Consider the following 24,848-nt stretch of genomic DNA (forward strand, 5'->3'; position numbering starts at 1 on the left):
AAAAGGTCTCAGCTGTCAGTTGTGAGTGGGCTAAACAGGAAATGTCAGTTTACACAACTGAACAAATCATCTGTGGAGTCCAGTGATCCTAACACTGGTAATCAATGTCAATAAATACAGTTTAATAATATTATGCATTAGTTTTAATACACCTTCACAAAATGCAATAATAATGAAAAATATTATTTTTTTTAAAACTCAATTACCTAAATATTTTCACACGTGATCACAAAAACACACTATATTTTGAGAAAACACATATATCATTGTCAAATAGACCAGAGTCCAAAAGAATGCAGAATAACAGACCATTGTCTCTAAACAGTGAGTGACTTCAGCTAACACACCATTATAAAGTATGACTACTGTGGCAAGTTTACCTGTGATGCGTGCAAGGCCAGTGGTCCTGCTACCAGCGTCTCCTGCTATGTGAGCTCCAAGGCTGTGTCCGATTATATGGAACTTATTAGCCTTTTGCTTGTAGGTGTCCTGTGTCATGGAACATGTTTGTTAAATGCAAAGATAATTATGATGATGATGATGATGATGATGATAATGATGTCTACCAAACTATCATACAGTATGTCCTTCAACCACAGTCTGTATGTGAGAATGTCCCCTCAGCTTTGCCTGAGCCCTTTCCACTCTTTCTGTTGTGTCATTTTGAGTTTATTCTTTGGCCTCTGTTATTAAACTGATACTGAGCTATTTAAAGTAATATGAAAAGTTTCACATACAATGAAACATACACTCTGTGTATGAGGATGTACTGTATATCCTGTGCTCGTAGTGACAGTTAACGGGGTGCCATGTTTACCATGAGGAATTTGATCATGAATGCCACCTGGGCAGCCACCACCCTGGCATTATTGGCAGCCTGGGCATACTGAGTCTTCACACCTTTCTTCCACTCCACAGCAATGCAGTTCACATTCTCCTTCTTCACCACAACCTAGAAACAGCAACAAATACACAGTTTTAATATAATCTATGGTTAAAGTTAACCCAACATCCAAAAGCTGATTTTCATACTTACCCCTACTAGGTAAATGAGCAAAGATTTATTTATTTATTGATACTTATTAATTAATACTGAATCAGCTGTCAGGAGGCTTTATTAACAGCTATAGGAACTATAGCTGTCCAGTCAATATCTGATATCCAATCAGGGGGGTGTGTCAGTTGGTAAAAGACTTCCACGAAGGCTGCACTTGTGTATCCTCGCTTCCTTCTCCTCTGAAAGCCTCCTCTCTCCTCGACTCTTCGACTCCTCCTAGCGCATTTAACAAATTGAGACATCCTACAAGATGGCGAGTCTAAATTGATTTCAGGATCATGTGATTGAGGCAGGGGTCGCGTTAACCGGATATTCTCAGTCACTGACCGTCTTTTTACAACAATGACCGGAAAATCTGAAGGCCGTCGGCCATTTTGACCTGTTGCAATTACCACCCCTGCCCACTTGCCGGCGGAGTCAGTGGTTTAAGTGGCTGCTGTTTTCACACTGCAGAGAAAAAATCATTCATCTGCTTCATGTAGCGTTGTTGACATAACAGCCTGGACACACCAGATGCGGTAGTGCTGCAGAGAAGTCGCTTGACTGTCCACACAAGCAGCGCATTTCTCCTGTGCTCTCCGCGCCGGTTAAACATCGACTCCACTCGTCTGTTCCCGTCAGTACTTGTTTTTTCACTTCAACAGGTCATTTTAAACATGGGTAAGTCCATATTTTAATCGTTTTTTTATAATGTAATAAGTTAATGACAATGTTGGATAAACACCTGACCATTTTATTTATGTAGTTATGTCTGTAGACTCGGTGACACAAAATTAAAATTGTAATGAAGTGATTAGGATATTGAAAAATGTGTTTGATTATGCACTGTTGTGTTATTTTAAATTATAAACATGATATTTTCTCCTCACGTTCCTCAGTGCATGCCATTATTTTATTTTGAAAATTGGCCGGATTCTCTCGTCTTTTCTGTGTCCGACTTCCTGTTTGGTACAATCCGCTCTATCCAGCTTGACAGAAGCACTCACGGCTCGCGTGAAAAATAGACCAGACGCCGTACTGAAGCACTGCGGTGTGTGGATGCCTGTTCATCTTTTCGTTCATGTCCTTATTAATGCACACTTTATAACTTGCTTGTTGGATTTATTAAAAACGTACGAATGAAAACTAAATGTCTTTGAATATCTTTATTATCATTTAAAAATGAAAATTAAAATGACCAGTAAAAATAGATTATGACCGGATTTTTATGACCCTGTCAGTCAAAATGACCAACGAGGAAAAAGTCTAGCGCAACGTCTGGACTGAGGATAGAGGATAGAGGAGTGATATTGGGATGAACCCATAGGCTGTATACAAAGATGGACGACATGACAGCCCCCCAAAAGTGAAGCCGAAACATCTGGATCTCCCCCTGGTGGCTAGCTGCAGTACAGGTCATAAAGCCCGTCCTCTCCATGTTAATGAAAGGGATATGGGCCAAACTAAAAACTCAATGTACACAACAGATACATTTTTCCTAGAGATGGTTTCTGTCAGATAAGGTAGTTTTTATCATTGTGCTGTATATTCAAGTGTTTGTTTTTCAGAGTTTGGTTTGAATTAGTTATTTAATGCTATAAAACAGGAATCTTACAACATGACTGACAACTTTGTGAGCCAATCAGTGGTGCTGCTGTTGATTGGTTGTACGGGTGTATGGGCAGGAAACTTGATACAGTGGAGATCGCTATTTTTTTCTTAACTTTATATTTAAAATATTTTTCGATGTTTAGACAAAACATAAACACTGTGTGGGGGCACACCAGTTGAGTATTCATGAGTCCACGTATTAAATGTCCTTTTATTGTCCAGAGACATTCACAGTGAAGCTGCGTTCACATCTTCTAAAATAAAGACAATCTGTTTCTCCCATTTTCTGAGGAATATTGCTCCTCTAGACCTCAGAGAATCTTTTGTATTATAAAGATCTCCTCGATTATGTCTATCCATTGTTTAAGGCTTTGAGGCTCAGATTTTTTTCAAATCAGACCAGTTCTTCTTAATTGCTGTCTTAGTATCAATAAATAGTATTTTACACAAATACTAATCTTTTTTATTAATCACATCTTTCCTTATTGCACTGAAATACAGGACCTTGACATTAATAGGTATTTCATATCCCAAAATCTTTTTTAGAATTGAACATATTTTTCTCTAAATATTTGAGTTTTGGACATGTCCATGGTCCATTGGCATTCATGTGTCCACACTGTCTCCAACACCACTGTTGTGACTGGGATAGTTTGCTCTTAATGTGGGGTGTGATGAAGAAGCGGATCAAGTTTTTCCAGCCAAATTCTCTACATCTCTTACAGATTGTGGATGAGTGCTGTGTTTTATCGAATGCCAGTCTTCCTGTGATATTTCTGTCTCTAATAATTTTTCCCATTTAACTTTGTTGTGCTGCTGCTGTGGTCCTGCCGATGCCTCCTGCTGATGCTGCTGCCATCATTAGCCATTAGTCATACTTCTACTGTTATTATACACATATGATTATTATCACACATTAATACTGCCAGATACTAATATATACTTTCAACATATTGTACCACAGTAGCCAGAACTATAACGATAATATTATTACTTTCATTGTTGTAAGCTACTGTCATTATCGTCTGTCCTGCATCTCTTTCTGTCTCTGTCTCTGTCTCTCTCTCTCTCTCTCTCTCTCTCTTTCTGTCTCATTGTGTCATATGGATTACTGTTAATTTATTATGCTGATCTGTTCTGTACGACATTTATTGCACGTCTGTCTGTCCTGGAAGAGGGATCCCTCCTCAGTTGCTCTTCCTGAGGTTTCTACCATTTTTTTTCCCCGTTAAAGGGTTTTTTTTGGGGAGTTTTTCCTTATCCGCTGTGAGGGTCCAAAGGACAGAGGGATGTTGTATGCTGTAAAGCCCTGTGAGGCAAATTGTGATTTGTGATATTGGGCTTTATAAATAAAATTGATTGATTGATTGTATGTGATTGATTATATTCAGTATTGTTCCCTTTCTGCTTCTGAAGGCCCTGATATAATCTGGAAATTACTTTTTTACTGCCCTATTTATAAGCATCAATTAGAATATTCATAACTGCATTGCCCTCCTCAGATATTCCTGGTTTAATCTTTCTGTTACTGTAATCTTTTATTTGAAAATATCTGTAGAGATCTTAATTTTCTATTTGAGATTCCTTCTGTAGTTCTCCAAAACTCTTGAATTCATTCCCTTGGGTCAGTGTGCGTATTGCTTTTATGCCCTTATCCCACCATTATCGAATCTAACGTCAATAATTCCTGAAATAAAACTGGGACCGGGGCAGGCCAAGTCAGTATTTTGATGTCTCTCTTCATGTGATACTCAGTGTTTGTTTAATAATGTCTAGAGGACATTTTCATAAATGACTTCCATATTGATGAAGCCTCTTAGATGTGTGATTTCAAGACTTCAAAATATCCAGTGAGCTGGACAATTGAGAACCTTTACAAAGATTATACTGAATTAATATACTGAGTGATTCTTAGCATGTGAAATATTGTACCATACAGAATTATTCCACTTACTTAAATGTGAACTGATCCAAGCAGCAAACCATCTTACTATTTAATGACGAAAACGTGTGTGTGTGTCTGTGTGTGTGTGTGTGTGTGTGTGTGTGTGTGTGTGTGTGTGTGTGTGTGTGTGTGTGTGTGTGTGTGTTCGTTCCACATTTTTCTCCTGACTGACTGGGTCAATCCATGTGAAATTTGGCACAGTGGTAGAGGGTCATGGGAGGATGCGAATGAAAGGGGCACGCTATAGCAACCGATTGAAATTGCAAACTTTGAATGGGCATATCAGTGGTAGAGACATTACATTTTGCACAGAGATGCCTCTCCTCATGAGGAACAAATTTGCCTCACGAACTCATAACTTCCAGTTATACAGATTTTCTGCCATTTTGAATTATTTAAAAAACACTTAAAATCGATCTCTTCCTAGGAAGTTTCACTGATCTGCATGAAACTCTGTGAACATAATCTAGGGACCAATATCTAAAGTTCCCTCTTGGCAAAAGTTGGAAAACTTACTAAAACTGAGCTTCTATAAGGCAATGAATATTGCAGAGGGCATTGCTCATCACATAAAGGTGTAGAACATCTCAAGGGTTTCACCGATCAACACGCAACTTTGTAGGCATATGTAGTGTAAAGAGTTAATCCCTAATCAAGCAAAAGTGTTATACTGCATAAGTTGATTAAGAAACAAAAGCCACATAATCATCATATAACCATGTTTTATGTACAAGGGCCTATAAAGCTGATTGAAATGCATCTATATGTGTTAAAGCACTGTTATACATGTCAAAGTATTCACAATACGGAGTTATGAGCTGATATTGTATCCACACTAAAGAACACACATGTAACCTGTCATGTTCTGTATAATGATAACACGCACACACATTCAAATGTTTGTATTACCTGATGCACATTTAAGGGTCATACTGCATGAGAGCACATGAGAACACAAGGGGCTGCATAAAGAAAGTCCCTAAAAATAAAGTGAAAGCGAATCCAGAGCTAAGAGTGGAAGACTTGGGGAATTCCAGGCTCAAAATGAAAGTGATACACCATTAAAAACGGGCCTGCTCATGATTGGACAAAAAGAAAAAGGTTTCCACCAATAGATTTAGATTAGAGTGGGATGGATTAGCAGAAAGAGGTGGAGACTTGACCCAGTCTCCACCAGCATAAAAGCAGACGTGCTGAGAAGCTGTTTTCAGTCCAGCTCCGGGGCTTGACTCGATGAGTTGTATGTGTTGAAGCTTGTGAACATATTAAACTCGATTGCATCGGACTCTGCCTGTCTCCAATGTTTCTTTGAGTATTACTTAGCTGAATCCAAGGTACCAGATCGACATCAGAGGACAACTGAGAAGCAACATTGAGGACAAGGTCAGGAGCCTCCAGGCCCAATCCCAGGCACCGATTTTAACCACTTCACATATGACCACACATAATCTGAGGGGACCCCTCCATTATTGACCCCTGGCAACTGGGTGGTGCTATAACAACAGAAAAATGCTTAAAAATGGCTAAAATGTGACTAATTGCTGTGGCTCCCCCTGTGGCCAAATGTTGTTGTTTTCTTCTAATTTTTGGCATGACTAAGTCATGGTATGGTATGCTGTACATAATCACGGAAACTGTCAGTGTTTAATTCTGTCAGTCAGTCATTCTGTCTGTCCCTTGTTTTTCTACTCACTGACGTGGTCAATCTATGTGAAACTGCACATAGGCATTGAGGATTGGCATAGAAGGTGATAAAGCTGCCAATGGGTATGGACTATTATTAGATGACAATCCGTAAAATCATGTTTCTCACTTTGACTACAAGATGACTCCTATCAGTGCTGAATCATTTCATCTTGCCCAATGAACAAGTTCTCCCTTCAGGCTTTCTGCCAGAAAGCCCTTTCTGATAAAAGTCAACATTAGCCCCTCAGCAGTTGAAGGCAAATTTAATGTGCTGAATTAAAATGTTGGTAACGTTTTATTTCACAGTCCTGCTGAAAGTTTATAGAATATTTTTAACATTTCAACACAGTTCAACTGTTTCACTTTGTCTGTAGATATGTGTTTAGAGTATGTGTGACATTTCACTATATTCTTAGAATCAATTAGTTTAACTTGAACTTCTTACTCTGTCTGTGCTGCATAGGTTGAGTGTGTAGTTCAAGTTCAGTTAAATTATTCTGAAAAGATATAGTAATGTTCTTGAATCATCACATCTACAGAATAAAGTGGGTATTACAGCCCTAAAGGCCAGAGCTGTTGAAACTCCAGTAACACTTGTAGTGTTAAGAACAACTTTACTGCAAGACCAACACATTTTGGCTTGTGGCCTTCATCAAGGTCATCATGAAACACATCACAAACAGCATTTAGATGAGGAAGAAATGAAAAAAATTAAAAACAACCAGTCATATACATACACACAATGGTCAAATGTGTATCTGCAAAGGTGGGGTGGGTATATGGTCATGTGGCTCCAAGCCAGTCATTGTCCCAGACTGGCAAAGAAGCATGTCAAATGAGAGACCTGGGTGACACCATTTTGTTTCACAGACTGAAGCAGTACAAATTAAAGGTAGCACTTGTGATGCACAGGAGAAGCTCAAATCCAAAATGTGCCTATTTGGCCTGACACACATTTCAAAAACAATTCTAATGAAAAAAACATCAATTTAAGAAAATCTTTTGATAAGGTGCTATATGTAGAGTCATAAGAGAACCACTACAAAATCACATAAATGAGAGATATTTGAGAACCACTAGAAAAAGTAATTAATTGAGAATTCTTCATTCATGCCTCCTGGAAATAAACTTTTGAAACTGAAAATCCAAAATGCTTCTTTCCTTTTCTAAAGCCCCTTTTGCGCTGCCAAATTTAGACACACAGAGCCGGATTGGTGAGTGGATCTGAGGTGCCCAATTTTCTCCCTCGTAGGGTAGACATATTGGTGGAACCCTTTTAGTTTAAACAGACCGAGGCGGCCTTCCGCAATGGGAGGGACTGTTGAAGACTTGTGGGAGGAGCTGTTGATGACACCGCACGTGCAAGCCACTGGCGGTGGATAAACAGGAAACAGCTGATAGCAGGAATTAGCGAGCAGCTAGTAGCAATACGGAAATGCAAACCTGACAGACACTGTAAAGATGAGCAACTGGGGAGACAAGGAAATGCGCAGCTTCCTTGCCCTCGCAAACAAATAGGCCATTAACCATCAGATGACGGGAAAGGTGAGGAATGGGCAGACTTACGAGAGAATCTCCGAAGGACTGACTAGCCACGGCTTCCCTCCTACGTCACTGGTTACGTCACACACTGAGCTACACGCCCCCCATTGCCCCGAAAAAAAATTCTGTATAAACAAAAATAGGAAGGCGGCATTTTGCCTCATTCCCGGATTTTGTTTTTATACTGCCAATGCTGAAAAAAGACTGATTGGGCTTTTCTGCATATTTGCACAATTCCTACATAAAAAGGGCTTAGTCTTCCTCTTAGTCTTTGACAAGACTAGATTAAATCTAGCCCTACAAGAAAATAAAAATTAAATGTGGTGTTGTTTTTCAATTAACCCTATAGGCCCGAACGACGCATAGTGCGTCCAAATTCACACCTGTTCTTTTTCCGCGACCGTGCGTCATAGCGAGAAGCCACGCATATCACGTTAAACAGCGGAATTGTAGCTTCCAATGTGTAGTCCAATGTTTTCATAGCGAAAAAAAATGATAAATTTACACTAAAATCATGAATAAAAGAGCCTTCATACAGCTCTGCACACTCATTACTCTTGGATGGATTACTCGCGAATGCAGGCTCGCACAGAAATGCCACACATATCACATGAAAGCGAAGGAGCAGAGCTTTCCAGTGATACCACACACACCATCATACTGTCATCCCATCATGCTATAAATCCAGATTAATTGTCTACAAAATCAATACAAAAAAACCTGACGAATTTCTTTACAATCCATTATACAGATCTTGTTATCAGTCACTTCATATAGTGAGGAATATCGTATCTTACCACGTCTTAGGCTTGTGTGTGTTTCTCCCTGTCTATCCACATTTGTAGTCCAGCTTTCAAGATGCAAATATCTCCATATTGTCCAGTTGACACTCCATCAAACTTTGTATGACAAGACCAGCGTACTTCACTTTTGCGCACCCAGACAACTGTAGCCTAATTATGCATTCTGACAGGGCCGTAGTCACCATATACATTGAAGGGGACATGTGTGTCCCCCAGTGCCCAAAATGCCCCCCCTCCCCCCAATATATAACTGAAACTGAAAAACAACAACAAACTTTGTTTACTGCAAACAAAGTGGCAAATATTATCTTGGAGGACATCATTGCACTTGGTTGATTGTTTTTCTATGATCTTAGATGTAAATATTGCATGTTTCTTTCAGATAAAACACATTTTTGACTTGTGAATGAGTCAATGGAATTTCTTGCAATAATGAAAAAATACTGGCAATCATGTCCGCCTGGCACAAACCACATGTTTTGGACAACTGTGAAGTGACAGAATGTCCCACCATCATGGTTCTTATATTGCCAGATTCCAGAGAGTCTCCCCTCTTCATATATGGCAGAATATGTCTTCTTCCAACTTGCTATGCTGAGATACATGTAAAAATGTAAGAATTTAGTCACACGGATTTGTTTTTTTTCATTGATATAAAATTAATACAAAATACAGGCACATAGAAGGACATGAAATGATGGCAAATCTGGATAGCCCACATTGTCCTAAAAAACCCCAAGATATAGCATGTGTACGTAGCCTTTATAATGACTGTGATATGAGCTTAAAAGTAAAGGCAGTAAAAATACCCCCAAAACGCCTAGGGCCCATAGGGTTAAATGTCTTGAAGGTCAGAGTCTAATTCAAAGTTACAAGTTTCAGTAACACACAGTGTAACACACATATTTATTTATTTATTATGAAGACCCTTGAACAAACTGCTATTGTGTGTTCTTCACATCTAGTATTTCTCAAAGATCGTCAGTGAAGTAGTTTTTCAACATGTGCCTCCCTACCTTACACATCTCCTGTGGCCAGTCCTCATCTTCTTTTTTCAGAAAACCAGGAATGATGAACTGCGTCTTTCTCATCCCGCCGTAGTTTGATGCCTGGATGGTTTTGTCAGTCTTGATCTCCTGACAGTTCCAATATAAAAGCCATGATGAACACATTGAGAGCCTAAATGATAGGTTTGCTTTTTTCCCAAGTCTGTCTTAATACAATACTCACATGTAGATATGTACATTAAAAGTATTATCTGTTGTAATTGTTTATGTCCATAGTGGGTGCAAAGAGATTTCTTCTTTAAGCAGTTTCAACGAAAGTGACCTATGATAAAATCCACAGCCTTGTTTTAAATAAAAACTAGAATAACTGCCCTGCAGTTGCATGCCACCAATCAAGCTTCTCTTGCCGTTTACATCCATGTCTGAAATACACTGCACACACTGCATAGAACATCTATAAAATCTGCACAGTTTCAAGGAGGATACCCAGTGTCACCAGTTCAGTATCTATCCAAATATTTCCCTTTTTGTTCCTGAGATATGTTGAATAATGGACTGAAATGTGTTTTCATTCATTCATTCATTCATCTTCTAACCGCTTCATTCTCTTGAGGGTCGCGGGGGGGGGGCTGGAGCCTATCCCAGCTGACATCGGGCGAGAGGCAGGGTACACCCTGGACAGGTCGCCAGACTATCGCAGGGCTGACACATAGAGACAAACAACCATTCATACTCACATTCACACCTACGGGCAATTTAGAGTTATCAATTAACCTAGTCCCCAATCTGCATGTCTTTGGACTGTGGGAGGAAGCTGGAGTGCCCGGAGAGAACCCACGCTGACACGGGGAGAACATGCAAACTCCGCACAGAAGGGCTCCCACGCCCGGGATCGAACCGGCAACCCTCTTGCTGCCACCGTGCCGCCCTGAAATGTGTTTTATGCAGAACATTATGATGTCACAGTGAAGTTGACCTTTGACCTTTTGGATATAAAATGACATTTGTGTGAAGTTTTGTCATAATTAGCATATAGATTATTGAGTTATATTGACAAGAGAAATTTCAGTGACCAGTAACCCCCTTTAATGTACATTTGGGCATGTGAGTATTATTTCAAAACAGATTTGAATAAATGTGAACCCTTTCATTAATTAATTTACTTGTATCTTCACAGTGGATATACACATGGTTTTCACATACATGTCTGTGATAAGACAGTTCCAAGCAAAAAATAAAAAGATAAATATAACCTCTCCTTGCCTGGTAGTAACGGTTCTTTTGGGTGAAGAGGAGGAAGCGGGTGTCAATCTCGTCAGGGTGCCAGGGCAGGATGGTAGCTGGTCTCTGAGTAGTGCCTCCCCAGGGAGGAAGGTCACCAAAGCAGCCCAGCTCATCAAAACAGACCTCGGTCGCTGTGGACATGGAGAACACACCACAAAACCCTCACTTCCCACATGGACTGAATTTCCAACATGTTCTCATCCTCAGTCATCAAATAGCTGGCATTGCTCTGGCCTCTAGCACTACCGTAAGAAACCTCGGAGTAATATTTGACCAAGACTTGTCTTTTAATTCTCATTTAAAACAAACCTCACAGACTGCATTTTTTCATATGCGTAATACTGTGAAAATTAGGCCTATCCTGACCCGAAAAGATGCAGAAAATTTGGTCCAGGCTTTTGTTACCTCAAGGCTGGATTACTGTAACTCCCTATTATCAGGTAGCTCTAATAAGTCAGGTAACTCTCCAGCTAATTCAGAATGCAGTGGCACATGTACTGACAGGAACTAAGAAACAAGATCATATTTCTCCTGTTTTAGTTTCTCTGCACTGGCTCCCTGTAAAATCCAGAATTGAATTTAATATCCTACTGTTAACTTATATAGCTCTAAATGGTCAGGCTCCGTCATATCTTAGAGAGCTCATAGTGCCATATTATCCCACCAGAACACTGCACTCTAAGAATGCAGGGTTACTCGTGGTCCCTAAAGTCTCCAAAAGTAGATCAGGAGCCAGAGCCTTCAGCTATCAGGCTCCTCTCCTGTGGAATCATCTTCCTGTTGCGGTCCGGGAGGCAGACACCATCTCCACATTTAAAACTAGACTTAAGACTTTCGTCTTTGGTAAAGCTTATAGTTAGGGCTGGCTCAGGGTTGCCTTGTACCAGCCCCTAGTTAGGCTGACTTAGGCCTAGTCTGCTGGGGGATCCCCTATAATACCTTCTCTCCTTCTCTCTCTCTCTCATGTCCTGTTACTGCATCTTGCTTACTCGGCCATACTACATGTCACTAACTTGGCTTCTTCTCCAGAGCATTTGTGCTCCACTGTCTCGCAGGTTAACTCATATCGCAGCGGTGCCTAGATAGTGTGACGTGCGGTTGTGCTGCTGCCGTGGTCCTGCCAGATGCCTCCTGCTGCTGCTGTTTCCATTAGTCATACTTCTACTGTTATTATACACATATGATTATTGTCACATATGTATACTATCAGACATTTATATATACCTTCAACATATTGTACCACAATAACCAGAATTATAATTATAATATTATTATAATGTCATTACTTTTATTAATGCTGTTGTAGGCTACTGTCATTATCGTCTGTCCTGCATCTCTTTCTGTCTCTGTCTCTGTCTCTGTCTCTCTCTCTCTCTCTCTCTCTCTCTCTCTCTCTCTCTGTCTCTCTTTCTGTCTCATTGTGTCATACGGATTCCTGTTAATTTATTATGTTGATCTGTTCTGTACGACATCTATTGCACGTCTGTCCGTCCTGGAAGAGGGATTGTAATGCCCGCCAATGTAATAGCTGTCCACAAACGCAATAAACCATGAACGTAATAAAAATCTGCAGCATTTAATGTAATAAACCCACAAATGTAAGAAATTTTCCACAAATGTAATAACCGCTGCCTACTACAAACGTAACGTGATTTCCCACAAATGTAATAACTATTACGTTTGCAGGGATTTATTACGTTTATGGGGAATCTTTATTGTAATAACTTCCCACAAATGTAATAATACAATGAATAATGGTCGTTGTGGTTGTTGTTTGTTTGTTTGCCTATACACCTATGAATACTACTGACCGTGAGTGCAAAATCCAGCTGCTGACTCTCCGCTCCGCTATCACACAACAGATCTATTTATTGTAATCAAAACAATTACTGGGAAAAAGCAGGTACTGGCAGATAAAAACAGAAGCAAGTACAGAAATACTCATATATTTGATTTATGTAACAAGAACTTCCCAGCAGGGATCAATAGTCTTTCTTATTCTGATTTCCAGGCTATACAGTGTGTTTAACAAACACTCATATCATTGCTTAATGTAATACAAAAAAATTATTACAGTTACAAAAAAATTCCCACCAGGGATCAATAGTCTCTGATTCTGATTACTAGGCTATACAGTATGTGTAACAAACTCTCATATCTTTGCTTAATGTAATACAAAAAGAATTAGATTTACAAGAAAAAATTCCCAAAGGTCCGACCTAGTATTTGAATCCCATTAGTCCGACCTCCCAAAAATACGACCGCAAGTTACATTTTGGGGGGACCAGGCAACTTCCCCCCTTCAGTAAACACAGAGCAGCGGTACCACTAAACAGCTGCAATGTCTCTATACGCGGACTGTGAGGACAGTTGCGCTTATCTGATCAACGGGAAATCACATCATCTGCTATATGTGACATACATGCCCTTATTTGGATAACACATCCTGGTATTCACCACACACAGGAAGATGTTTTAAGTAGGGGGGGCTGCCAACTGAATAAATGAATGAGTGACATCACTGTATTTTTTTTCCTGCTGTATAGCGCATCACACATCGCCACTCACTAGGCTGCTGACTGGCTGCCATTAGCTACACACAAATAAAACATTAAGAAGTTCTAACAAATGCAAATTTTATTACATTTTTTCCATGAGGAGACCAACAGTAGAATTCACCTTATGACAAAAGCAGAAACTGTAGTTTGAGCGCTGTCCTTTGTGCTGAAGATGTCTCTAAGCCTGTTACAGGCAGCGGTTATAACAAAATCACTTTAAGCACTGTCCTTGGTGCTGAAGATGCAAAAACAAACAAATGTCTATACTCCAAAATTCACTACCTCGGACATGACAAACCAAGACAGTGTACACAGTTAAAAAAAACAACATCAGCAGAAAAACAGAAGTCCTGCAAACCAACAGCAAGCGGCGATCACCATGGCCAAATAACGTTGCATATCTGTAACTAGAGCACTTGGAGAGCGCAGACCTCCGCCAAGCAGCTCGGATTTCCCGCCATTTTATTATTTTGTCCACTTTACTTCAACCGATCACCACCAAAATTTTAGCATCTGTTCCTTGTCCCATAATCAGCCATTCCTGAAAATTTCATCAAAATCAGTTCAGAACTTTTTGAGTTATTTTGCAGACAAACAAACAAACAGACAAACAGACAAACAGACCAACGCCGGCGAAAACATAACCTCCTTGGTGGAGGTAATAAAGCTATTGCTGCTGCAGCTACTATTAGGCTACTACTGTTATCCAAACTAATTAAAGGAAGCAAAGATTGTTTAACCTATAATTCTACATTATGTTGTCTTCTTTCCACAGCAAATAAATGATTTCCTTTTAACGAATGGCTCAGAGAAATGCCGTCTAGCAAAGTTAAATATTTTCACCACCATTTTAGTTATGAAATAGCCTCACATATGATATTCAAGGTACATGGACACACAAGCAGGATCTCACACACATAAAACGTGACTGGAATTAATAAACAAGCAGTAAATGCACAGTGGAGGTTATTTGTTTTCTGTATCAGCGTGACGCACTGTGTTAATTGAGTGAATCGTCCGAGCCGGACACATGTTAATTTGAGTTTGATTTAATTTAATTACACTAAAGTTGTTGAGTTAAACTAACCATATGAGTCCTTTTCGTTTTTATACAATTTATTGCTGCATTTTGAAAGCAAAAAGAGTAAAATTTTTGGGGGGGTTTCAGTTATATCAGGGGTTTCAGCATGGCACTGTGAACCTGTGCCTCCCGTGACCTGTAAAAGTAGCGTTGTGACATAAGCCTCAGTTTCTGTTGTTGGCAAATTGTTAAAAGCTGATGAATTCACTGGTCAAGGCTAGGCAAAACGTTAGTACAGGTGAGATGACAGTCAGGTGGATGGTTTGTCTCTAACAAAATACTTTCTGCAGACGTGCTGCAAGAGCGGATCAATGCTTAATATACATCTGCAGCCAGAGCGCATTAGCTGTCAATAGGCTTTATGTGTGGGGAATACCAGGATGTGTTATCCAAATAAGGGCATGTACATCACATATAGCAGATGGATGTGATTTCCCGTCAATGCGATAAACGCAACTGTCCTCACAGTCCGTGCTGGCGCAGTGAGGGAGAAATGCACAAACTGCTTCATGTTGGAAGTGCTGTGGTCGGACTAACTGGCGGTGAAATCCAATGTCGGAATAATGGCATTAAAATGGTCGGATTAATGGGCAGTCGACATTATTGAACTAAAACGATAAAACTCATTGTAGACCTGCATGGTCGGATTAGCGGGTAGTCGGAGTTATGGGTAGTTGGACCTATGGGAGGTCGCACTAACTCCTGGTCCCCACTGGTGAGTGGGGTGGCCAGTGGGTGGCCAGCAAATTTGTAGGGGGGGCCATGGCCACCCCTGACCACCTCCTGGTGGCGCTATTGGCGGGCGGGGATCCGTTGTGTGATAGCGGAGCGGAGAGTCAGCAGCTGGATTTTGCACCCACGGTCAGTAGTATTAGTAGGTGTACAGGCAAACAAACAAACAACCACAACGACCATTATTCAATGTATTATTACATTTGTGGGAAGTTATTACAATAAAGATTTTCACTTCCCCACAAACGTAATAAATCCCTGCAAACATAAAATAATAGTTATTACATTTGTGGGAAATCCCGTGTTACGTTTGTAGTAGGCAGCGGCTATTACGTTTGTGGAAAATTTATTACATTTGTGGATTTATTACATTAAATGCTGCAGATTTTTATTACGTTTGTGGTTTATTACGTTTGTGGACATTATTACATTGGCGGGCGTCACAGGGATCCCTCCTCAGTTCTTCCTGAGGTTTCTACTATTTTTTTCCCCCGTTAAAGGGTTTTTTTGGGGAGTTTTTCCTTATCCGCTGCGAGGGTCCTAAGGACAGAGGGATGCCGTATGCTGTAAAGCCCTGTGAGGCAAATTGTGATTTGTGATATTGGGCTTTATAAATAAAATTGATTGACTGATTGATATCATCACTTTGTCAGTGGCCTTTCACATCTACACATTATGCACTAGGTATCCTCTAGCATCTGCTGTTGATGTTCTGGGACGCCACTACCAGTACCAGGACATTGACATAACCACATGGTTAAGTTAAGGCAACAAAAGCACATGGTTAGATTTAGGAAAAAAACATTATGGTTTGGCTCTACATTCATGGGAAGTGAACACCGGGCTCCCAGAGGAAAGCACCCTCCCACCTGCCCTTCCATCTCCTTATTTTATATCGTTACTAGCAGCGTTTCAATCTGACGCTGGCCAGTGGCAAATCATACCACTGTGGCTTTTGGTGTCAGGTGTCCGATGCCAAATTCACTGACAAAGCAGCAGTATTTGACAACTTGGGAATGAGAACAGGGCTGGAGTTTCACAATACATTTGTAATACAGTTTTGATATTTACAAACTCAGAAAAAAAGATCCTTTAAAGTCATTAAGTTTTGAAACTGGCTGAACATTTGTTTCACAGACCTTTGAGGAAGAAATGACAGATAAACCTTTAATGATGGTTGCACACAGTGCATCTTGATAATAGGAAGCCTAAAAGGTTGCATGGTTTGTAGTGCTAACATTACAATGTTACAGTGTCAAACTAGCAAATATATATATACATATATATATATGGTATATCCGAAGCTTTCTGGATACAGTTTTTATTTTGTTATTTATTTTTTCACAATAAACTGGGTACAATTTAAAGGTATACCTCACATTACACTTTGGTTCCCAAAATGACCATTTGTATCAATGAGTATATATCATATGAGTCATATATATCAATGAGTTATGCCATGTTATACTCACATACCTCTTCTGAAAACAGCAAACATATTGATTTATTGATTGACTGGGGACCAAGACAGCAAAACTGTATATAAACATTGACAAGCTCTCACACAGTGTTAATTTAATTACAAAAACTATGACAAAAATGTTCACCATTAACTCTTTTTTCTATGCCAAAGAAAGGTTGACAAGCTTAAAACAGATAATTGATTATAAAAATTATGACAAAATGTGTGTTTTGTTTTCATTGACCAGACGAGCAGGACTATAATTTTAGTGGTGGGCTATCGGACATTTAAAATGAAATGAATGGGGAAAATATGTGATTAATTACTGGACTAAGCATATGAAAAAAAATGTTTTAAACTAGGAAGCCAAGAATGGCCATGCTTGCAATTGTTTTCTTCAAGTGCAGTATGAGATCAGACAGGTTGGTAAACACCAGTAAATTGTCAAAGCCAGGATGTTTCACTAGCCTGCAAAAAACTTCCTAAACACAGTGAGAACAAAGTGTACATTGTAATTCAGCAGCAAATACGCAGCCATGTGTGTTTGACTGTGGATGTTGGCGCTGTTTAATGGATTTGTGGAGATTGCTTGTTGCAGTGTTTCTGTTAGCAGCTAGCTCCACTTGTTAGCCACTGAACCACAGCAGAGTGAGCAGCCACCAGCTGGAACATTGAATAAGGTTCACACACTGCAGGGCTCCTATTAAGTGAATTTATTTCACCTCATGATGATAACATTTCGAGCTTCCGCTCTTCATCAGATCATACAGAGCAGCCACCAGCTGCCAGACTTCACACCTGTTGATCCTCGCAGGACTCCAGTCAGATCACAACTGTCTAAAACAAGATTTATGGTTTGGCAGAACAAATTGTCCATTTGTCTCATATTAGCCATTTATGGTCTCAAAGTTTGAGATTTTGAGCTTTTCAAATGATGCTCAGTAAGTGTGTGCTCTAAATCATCCTTTAAACCTATCAAAACTCTGCTGGAGAAATGCAAGTTTGTAAGTGTGTAGATATCTCCATTACGTCTCCATGAAATTTAATATAGTGCACTCAGGGTAGACAGCATATAGGTTCAATAAAGAGCTAGAAAAAGCTGATATACAGTATGAAAAGGCACTTAAGGAGAAGCAAAGAGTATGGGTTTTCAAACGCAGAAATCAACCTAAAAACAGCAATTACATACCACCTTAACTCTGCTCACCCAGTTTCCAATTTCAGCAAAACTGATTCCAGAAATTAAAGTCAGCTTACCATATGATGTGCCAATGAGGAAGCAGAGCAGACTCCATATTTGCGACATCTGTGGACACACAGTCCCATGAGAAATGGTGGTTGTAAAGAAGTGAAAAATAGATTACGTGTACTCACCTTGAGACAAGACAGGAAGGTAGTGAACCAACTCTGCACTACTTTAAATACCCCAGCCAGATGCCTTTTTGGCCACGTAGGGGTGGGAAACACACAGGTGGAAGACAGACTGGCATGAAAGGGGTCAAGAATAGGTTACCTAATAGTTAGATGTGTGCTTCATACATAGAGAATTTGAACAGATGTATTTGGAAATGTTTAGATCTGGAGAAACACATTTAGATAGCTTCAGTCAACAGGATTTCATAATCACAGTTCTTTTTTGAATCAGCAGCTGGTGGAATTATCTTCAGCAGTGTTCAACACAGCTTCGTTACAGAGCACATAATCAGTCTATACCTGATATCACAACTACTCACCAGCTTACCAGAATTATTCGGCATTAATATACTCCCAACATAGAGGACAATACAAACCGTGAAAACAAGAAAAAGAAGACACATGTCAGAGTCTTAATATTTTTAGATGGGAGATACAGCTCTGATTTAACAACTTCTCAGCTGGAGAATAGAGTTTGGCTACATTTTACCTGGAAAACATTAATGTTTGGTCGGTCATTTCCAAATTCACACCATACATGTGGTTAAGGAAAATACTCTTTGTGTACTGGCTGAACTGTGTAGAATTCAAACTTTGAAGTCAATCAGTTTTTTGTCAACAGAAAAAACAAAATGAGCAGAGAACCCCCCCAACCCATGCATCACCCAACACTCAGAAGACATACACAACCGCACAGAATACAAAACCATTACAAAGCATAACAAAGAGTACATATTTGATTAACAAATCATTTCAAACATAACATAAATTAATGTGAAGAGAAAAATCATCTGGGTGTTACAACAGAACCATTTACAAAAGGGCATACAGAAATCACTTGTTATAGACAGCTGTATGGACAATGACTCACACATAATTACCCAAAGAGACCCAAATGACTACAAAAAAACACAAAACAAACACAAAAAGATGCAACGAGGCTCTATCAGTGCATTTCTGGAAAGTAACTGTGAAAGTCTTTATTAGTGTGCAGTATTTGTCAACAGTTATTATAACCTCTCCCATGAGCACATATTTTATAATATTGTCATTCATTATGTCTTTATAAAGTAGCCTCCACTTATGTGTGTTAAGAGTCATAGAAGATGAAAAATTAGTCTGTTTGCACTAATGAAATTGGTAATTGATCAGAGTGTCCAGTTCCCTTCTTCACCTTCCGCACTTGATCCAAATTAGTTGAGTTCATTGTTGAGTCCAAATGGACGTTTTTGCCAAATTTGAAAACATTCCCTTAAGGTGTTATTGAGATGTCACATTCACAAGAATGAGACAGACAAGGTCACAGTGACCTTGACCTTTGACCTGACCACCAAAATCTAATTTGTTCATTAGATGTTTGTGCCAAATTTGAAGAAATTTCCTCGTGGCATTCCTGAGATATCCTTTTCACAAGAATGAGATAGACGGACGGATGGATGCACTGACAGATGGACAGACAACTTGAAAACATAAGGCCTCCGGCTGCAGTTATCACTGGCATGGAGGCCTAAAAATGGACAAAACAACAACAAGTCTGTAAACTGATCAGTGTGCTTCAGTCCCTTCTTCACACTCGGACATTACCTGACTACTTTTTACTGCATACAGCTACACTATAAACCACACGTTCTCAACATCATCAAAGATCCTTGAAAAAGTAGTCGCAGACCAGCTGTGTGATTTTCTCCATGATAATAATTTATTTGAGGAATTTCAGTCAGGATTTAGAGTGCATCATAGCACTGAGACAGCACTAGTTAAACTTACAAATGACCTTCTGATTGCTTCAGACAAAGGACTCGTCCCTGTACTTGTTTTATTAGATCTTAGTGTGGCATTTGACACAGTTGACCAATTCTGCTACAGAGACTGGAACACTTAATTGGCCTAAAAGGTTCTGCACTAAGCTGGTTTAAATCTTACTTATCTGATTGTTTTCAGTGCGTTCATGTTAAAGATGAATCATTTCTACGTACTAAAGTTTGTTTGGAGTTCCACAAGATTCTGTGCTTGGACCAATCCTATTCACTCTATATATGCTTCCCTTATGCAACATCATTAGAAATCTAATTAGGTTCATTTTGTCAACTCAAAATAGATTAAATGTAGAAAGTTTCTTTTTACCAGACAATGAGTTTTTAAGGAGATGTAGTTTACCTTGACATGTTTCGACTGTCACTTCAGTCTTCTTCAGAAGCGTCATCTGACGTGCATCATGACGTGTCTGTATCAGCTGGTAATATCCCGGAGGCGTAACCAGCCTGGCAAATTGGATTGGATTGGATTGGTCCAGGCTTTTGTTACCTCAAGGCTGGATTACTGTAACTCCCTATTATCAGGTAGCTCTAATAAGTCAGGTAACTCTCCAGCTAATTCAGAATGCAGTGGCACGTGTACTGACAGGAACTAAGAAACAAGATCATATTTCTCCTGTTTTAGTTTCTCTGCACTGGCTCCCTGTAAAATCCAGAATTGAATTTAATATCCTACTGTTAACTTATAAAGCTCTAAATGGTCAGGCTCCGTCATATCTCAGAGAGCTCATAGTGCCATATTATCCCACCAGAACACTGCACTCTAAGAATGCAGGGTTACTCGTGGTCCCTAAAGTCTCCAAAAGTAGATCAGGAGCCAGAGCCTTCAGCTATCAGGCTCCTCTCCTGTGGAATCATCTTCCTGTTGCGGTCTGGGAGGCAGACACCGTCTCCACATTTAAGACTAGACTTAAGACTTTCCTTTTTGATAAAGCTTATAGTTAGGGCTGGCTCAGGCTTGTCTTGTACCAGCCCCTAGTTAGGCTGATTTAGGCCTAGTCTGCTGGGGTCCTCCTATAATACATCGAGCACCTTCCCTCCTTCTCTCTCTCTCTCTTTCCTTTGCTAACACTCATGTCCTGTTACTGCATCTCGCTAACTCAACTGTACTGCATGTCACTAACTTGGCTTCTTCTCCAGAGCCTCTGTGCTCCACTGTCTCGCAGGTTAACTTATATCGCAGCGGTGCTTCAAAAGTGTGACGTGTGTCGTGCTGCTGCCGTGCTCCTGCCTGATGCCTCCTGCTGCTGCTGTTATCATTAGTCATACTTCTACTGTTATTATACACATATAATTATTGTCACATATGTATACTATCAGATATTAATATATACCTTCAACATATTGTACCACAATAGCCGTAATTAGAATTATAATTATTATTATAATATTATTTTCATTAATGTTGTTGTAAGGTACTGTCATTACCATCTGTCCTGCCTCTCTCTCTGTCTCTGTCTCTCTTTCTGTCTCATTGTGTCATATGGATTACTGTTAATTTATCACGTTGATCTGTTCTGTACGACATCTACTGCACATCTGTTCGTCCTAGAAGAGGAATCCCTCCTCAGTTGCTCTTCCTGAAGTTTCTACCATTTTTTTCCCCCGTTAAAGGTTTTTTCGGGGGGAGTTTGTCCTTATCCGCTGCAAGGGTCCTAAGGACAGAGGGATGTTGTATGCTGTAGCCCTCTGAGGCAAATTGTGATTTGTGATACTGGGCTTTATAAATAAAAAAAAATGATTGATTGATTGATTGATTGATTGATTGATTGATTGATTGATTGATTGAACGAACATGGTTCTAGGGACTCTAAAGGGTCCTTGAGAGTGTTCCAGGGGGTCCCCAGAAAAAATGGGAATATATTTTTTTTCTCTATTCAGTTCAGTATAGAAGTGAGTCCAATGTGAAATGAGTCATAAGAGAGACTTTTCGGATCATAGGTTTTACTTCCTCCACAGTTATCTCCTTAACTGTAGTTGGTAACTAAAGAACTCTGGTCTTAATCATATCTAACAACCAAAATCTTTTCAGATGAGGGTCCCTGAAGTGAAATCAAATGGGGCTCTGTGCTAATGTGTATCAATTTAGACATCCTTCACATGACAAAGGTTTAAAGCCACTGATAGAAACCATCTATCCCATGTCTTTGTAACACTTTCTATGATGCCAATGTATATAATGCTTTTTAAACATATCTGAAAATCTGCCCATAGCACTGTGTGATTAAAGTTATAAGCACTCATAAATATTCATTCAATTCATTCAGTTGTTTTATGCCAATAATCAAAATAAAAAATAAAAGAATTAAGAATGACTAACAAGGTCAAGTACTATAATATGTCATTACTGCTGGTCACTCACACTTTTTTGGAAGGATCAAGGCATGTTAAAACTAATGGCGTAAGAAAGTTATGATGGGCCCAAGCAAGTTATGAGTCACTATAAGTGGACATTGTTTGCTTTAGGTTAAGTATAAAATGTAAAGTTTAGTAAAGTCAAGTATAAATAAAACATTTTAGTCTATGCAAGAATCACACTGAAATGTATTTATTTGATTAAAGGGTCATAACAAAATTGGGTACTCCAATGTGACACAACTTTTTCATGATGATAATGATGATGATGAACAGCTAAATAATGGACATTTACATTTCACTGATGTAATGTTTCCCAAAGAAGCTCACTCTTATAATTAGAACAGTTCTACTTTACTTGTAGCTGTATACAGGTCATAACAGACAATAAACCTGAGTACTAGTAAGGTACTCCAATTTGGCATGACTAAATGATGAACAACATAATGCTCCCACTGTTACAGTGTGACCAGCAAACATGAAATATTATGATACGTAATCACAGTAATGCGTTATGGTTATTGTTATAAAGAATTATGAATATTCATAAGTATTGTAATTCTAATTATACAGTACTTAAAGTAGATTAATGCATTATACGTATGTTTATGATACATTATAGACATGGGCATCATAGAAAGTCTTATGCATAATTTTTATTGCTTATAAATGCTAAAGAGAGGGATTTCAATAAAATGTTACCCTGAATAGATGAATTAACTCAAGAGAAATTTGCTTCTCTTGTTTTGTTGTTTTTTTTTTTTTGACATTTTATATATGTCCAATAGATGGCAGTAAAGAGCAAGTAAATTTACCAGTATCTCTTTTTTTTTGTCATTGAACCATGTTGAAACCTCAGTTGAAGCAATTCCCTGTTACCTGCTATCAGTGTCTTGTTTACTGTAAGGTGCCAACTTTATTTGTCTTCATTCATGATGACTAACCACACATGTAGTGTGTTGTATCATATGATGCCTTTAACAGCCTCATTACTAAGGATAGTGACTTCTTCATCATGTATCAAAATCATTCAGTATTTTTGTGTCACACTATTTACACTAAATATGCATAACAGATGTTTAATATGTTACTGTCAAGTGTTACATTTAGCATTTTTTAAACATTTGAAATATGTTTAAAAATATTTCTCTAAGCAAGCAATGATCAGTGTGTATCTTATACTGTGGATGTGGTGGGTGTTGCTGTTGTTGAAACTATGATTTCCATTCTTGGAATGACAGATCCTGTAAACTGAAGGTTAAAATTACAAGGTTTTTGAATATTATTCCAATAATATCTATTTTTTTTTTTTTTTTTTTTTTTTTTGGATTCAGGGTTTCATTTGGAGTGAATTAGTCTTTTTCTTTGTTTCTGTGAACAGCCAGTGATGACTCCTTCTAGTAAGGACAGTCCATGTCTGAACTGGGAACATCCATGTGCGTACTTCACATTCAGTGCAATGCTATTTTCTCAACATTATGTGCAGTATTACTTTTGAATATCATGATCATTTGTAAGTGTAGTGCAATATCATTTTCTGAAATAATGTGCAATGCTAATTCTCATTGTTATATCAAATATAATATAACATTGATTATCATGCACAATCTGCATTTTTCCACCATTTTTGTTATTTTTTAGTAACTCTTGTACTTACCTTACTTCTATTGTTACCCTCTGGATTTTGTTGTTGCTCCTGAAACACTTTATATATTGTCTATTTTGAACATTTTGGCTGATATTTAACACTATGGTTGTTACTGGTTTGTGAATGTTAATTGTTCTGACTATATTTTGTTTTACTGTAATTGCAGCATGTTCTGGCACAAGCATGTTCCACTGAATTAAATTAAATTTACCTTTGATTTCTGTAGCTGAAATATTCTAATATTCTAGAAATAATGTAATATTTTCAACTCACTTTTTTTCTTTTCCAAGGAATGACTAATCTAAACTAATTACCATTAACAACATTTTTAAAAGCTATGAGACAAGGAAATCTTTTTCCTGAATACAGGTTTCTTAAAATTGTTTTCAGAGTTTTTGGGATATTCAGTGATTTTAAAAAATACTTTCTCACTCAGTCTTTCAACCTCCAGTTTGTATGTCCCTTTAGCCTTTTGAAGGACAAAACCTTACAGTGTTGCTATGTGGCATCAGCTATCATAATATCTGTAATAAAGTTAAAATGGCGTCAAATCATTTATTTTTAAAATAATGTGTTAAGCATACCAGAAGACCTGCAGCTCAAAAACACTGAGTAAAATTAGAGTGGGCAGACTGGGTAAACAGGCCAGTGGGGGCCAATCTTTACCAGATGATGCAGTGAGAGTGTTGAGGTTTTCTCTGTGAAGTGTGTTGGGATTTGGACCTGGGTTAATCCCATGTGAAAACAGCCTTGCGTGCACTCTGCTCTCCTGGGCTCCTGGATAAATATCGGCCAATTAGAGGTGTCTGAGATAGGGTTTAGACAAGGGCTGCAGCTACAGCTGGTGGCAGTCTGTGTATGCTTGTGTGTG

General features: G+C 38.8%; 1 protein-coding gene across 1 annotated transcript in view; it reads right to left on the minus strand.

The window, feature by feature from the left end:
* The window catches only part of LOC125903982 (inactive pancreatic lipase-related protein 1-like), a 65,684-nt gene extending 47,605 nt beyond the window's left edge, over positions 1-18,079 (minus strand). Inside the window, exons 1-5 of the mRNA XM_049601225.1 lie at positions 18,005-18,079; positions 10,894-11,045; positions 9,640-9,759; positions 818-952; positions 381-489 (exon numbers count right to left, since the gene is read on the minus strand). Coding sequence (XP_049457182.1) covers positions 381-489; positions 818-952; positions 9,640-9,759; positions 10,894-11,045; positions 18,005-18,053 — 565 coding nt within the window. The 5' untranslated portion in view covers positions 18,054-18,079. The remainder of the gene's footprint in view (positions 1-380; positions 490-817; positions 953-9,639; positions 9,760-10,893; positions 11,046-18,004) is intronic.
* Between the last annotated feature and the right edge of the window lie 6,769 nt (positions 18,080-24,848).

Source organism: Epinephelus fuscoguttatus, linkage group LG16 (assembly GCF_011397635.1).
Source record: "Epinephelus fuscoguttatus linkage group LG16, E.fuscoguttatus.final_Chr_v1".
In the NCBI taxonomy this organism is placed as follows: domain Eukaryota; kingdom Metazoa; phylum Chordata; class Actinopteri; order Perciformes; family Serranidae; genus Epinephelus; species Epinephelus fuscoguttatus.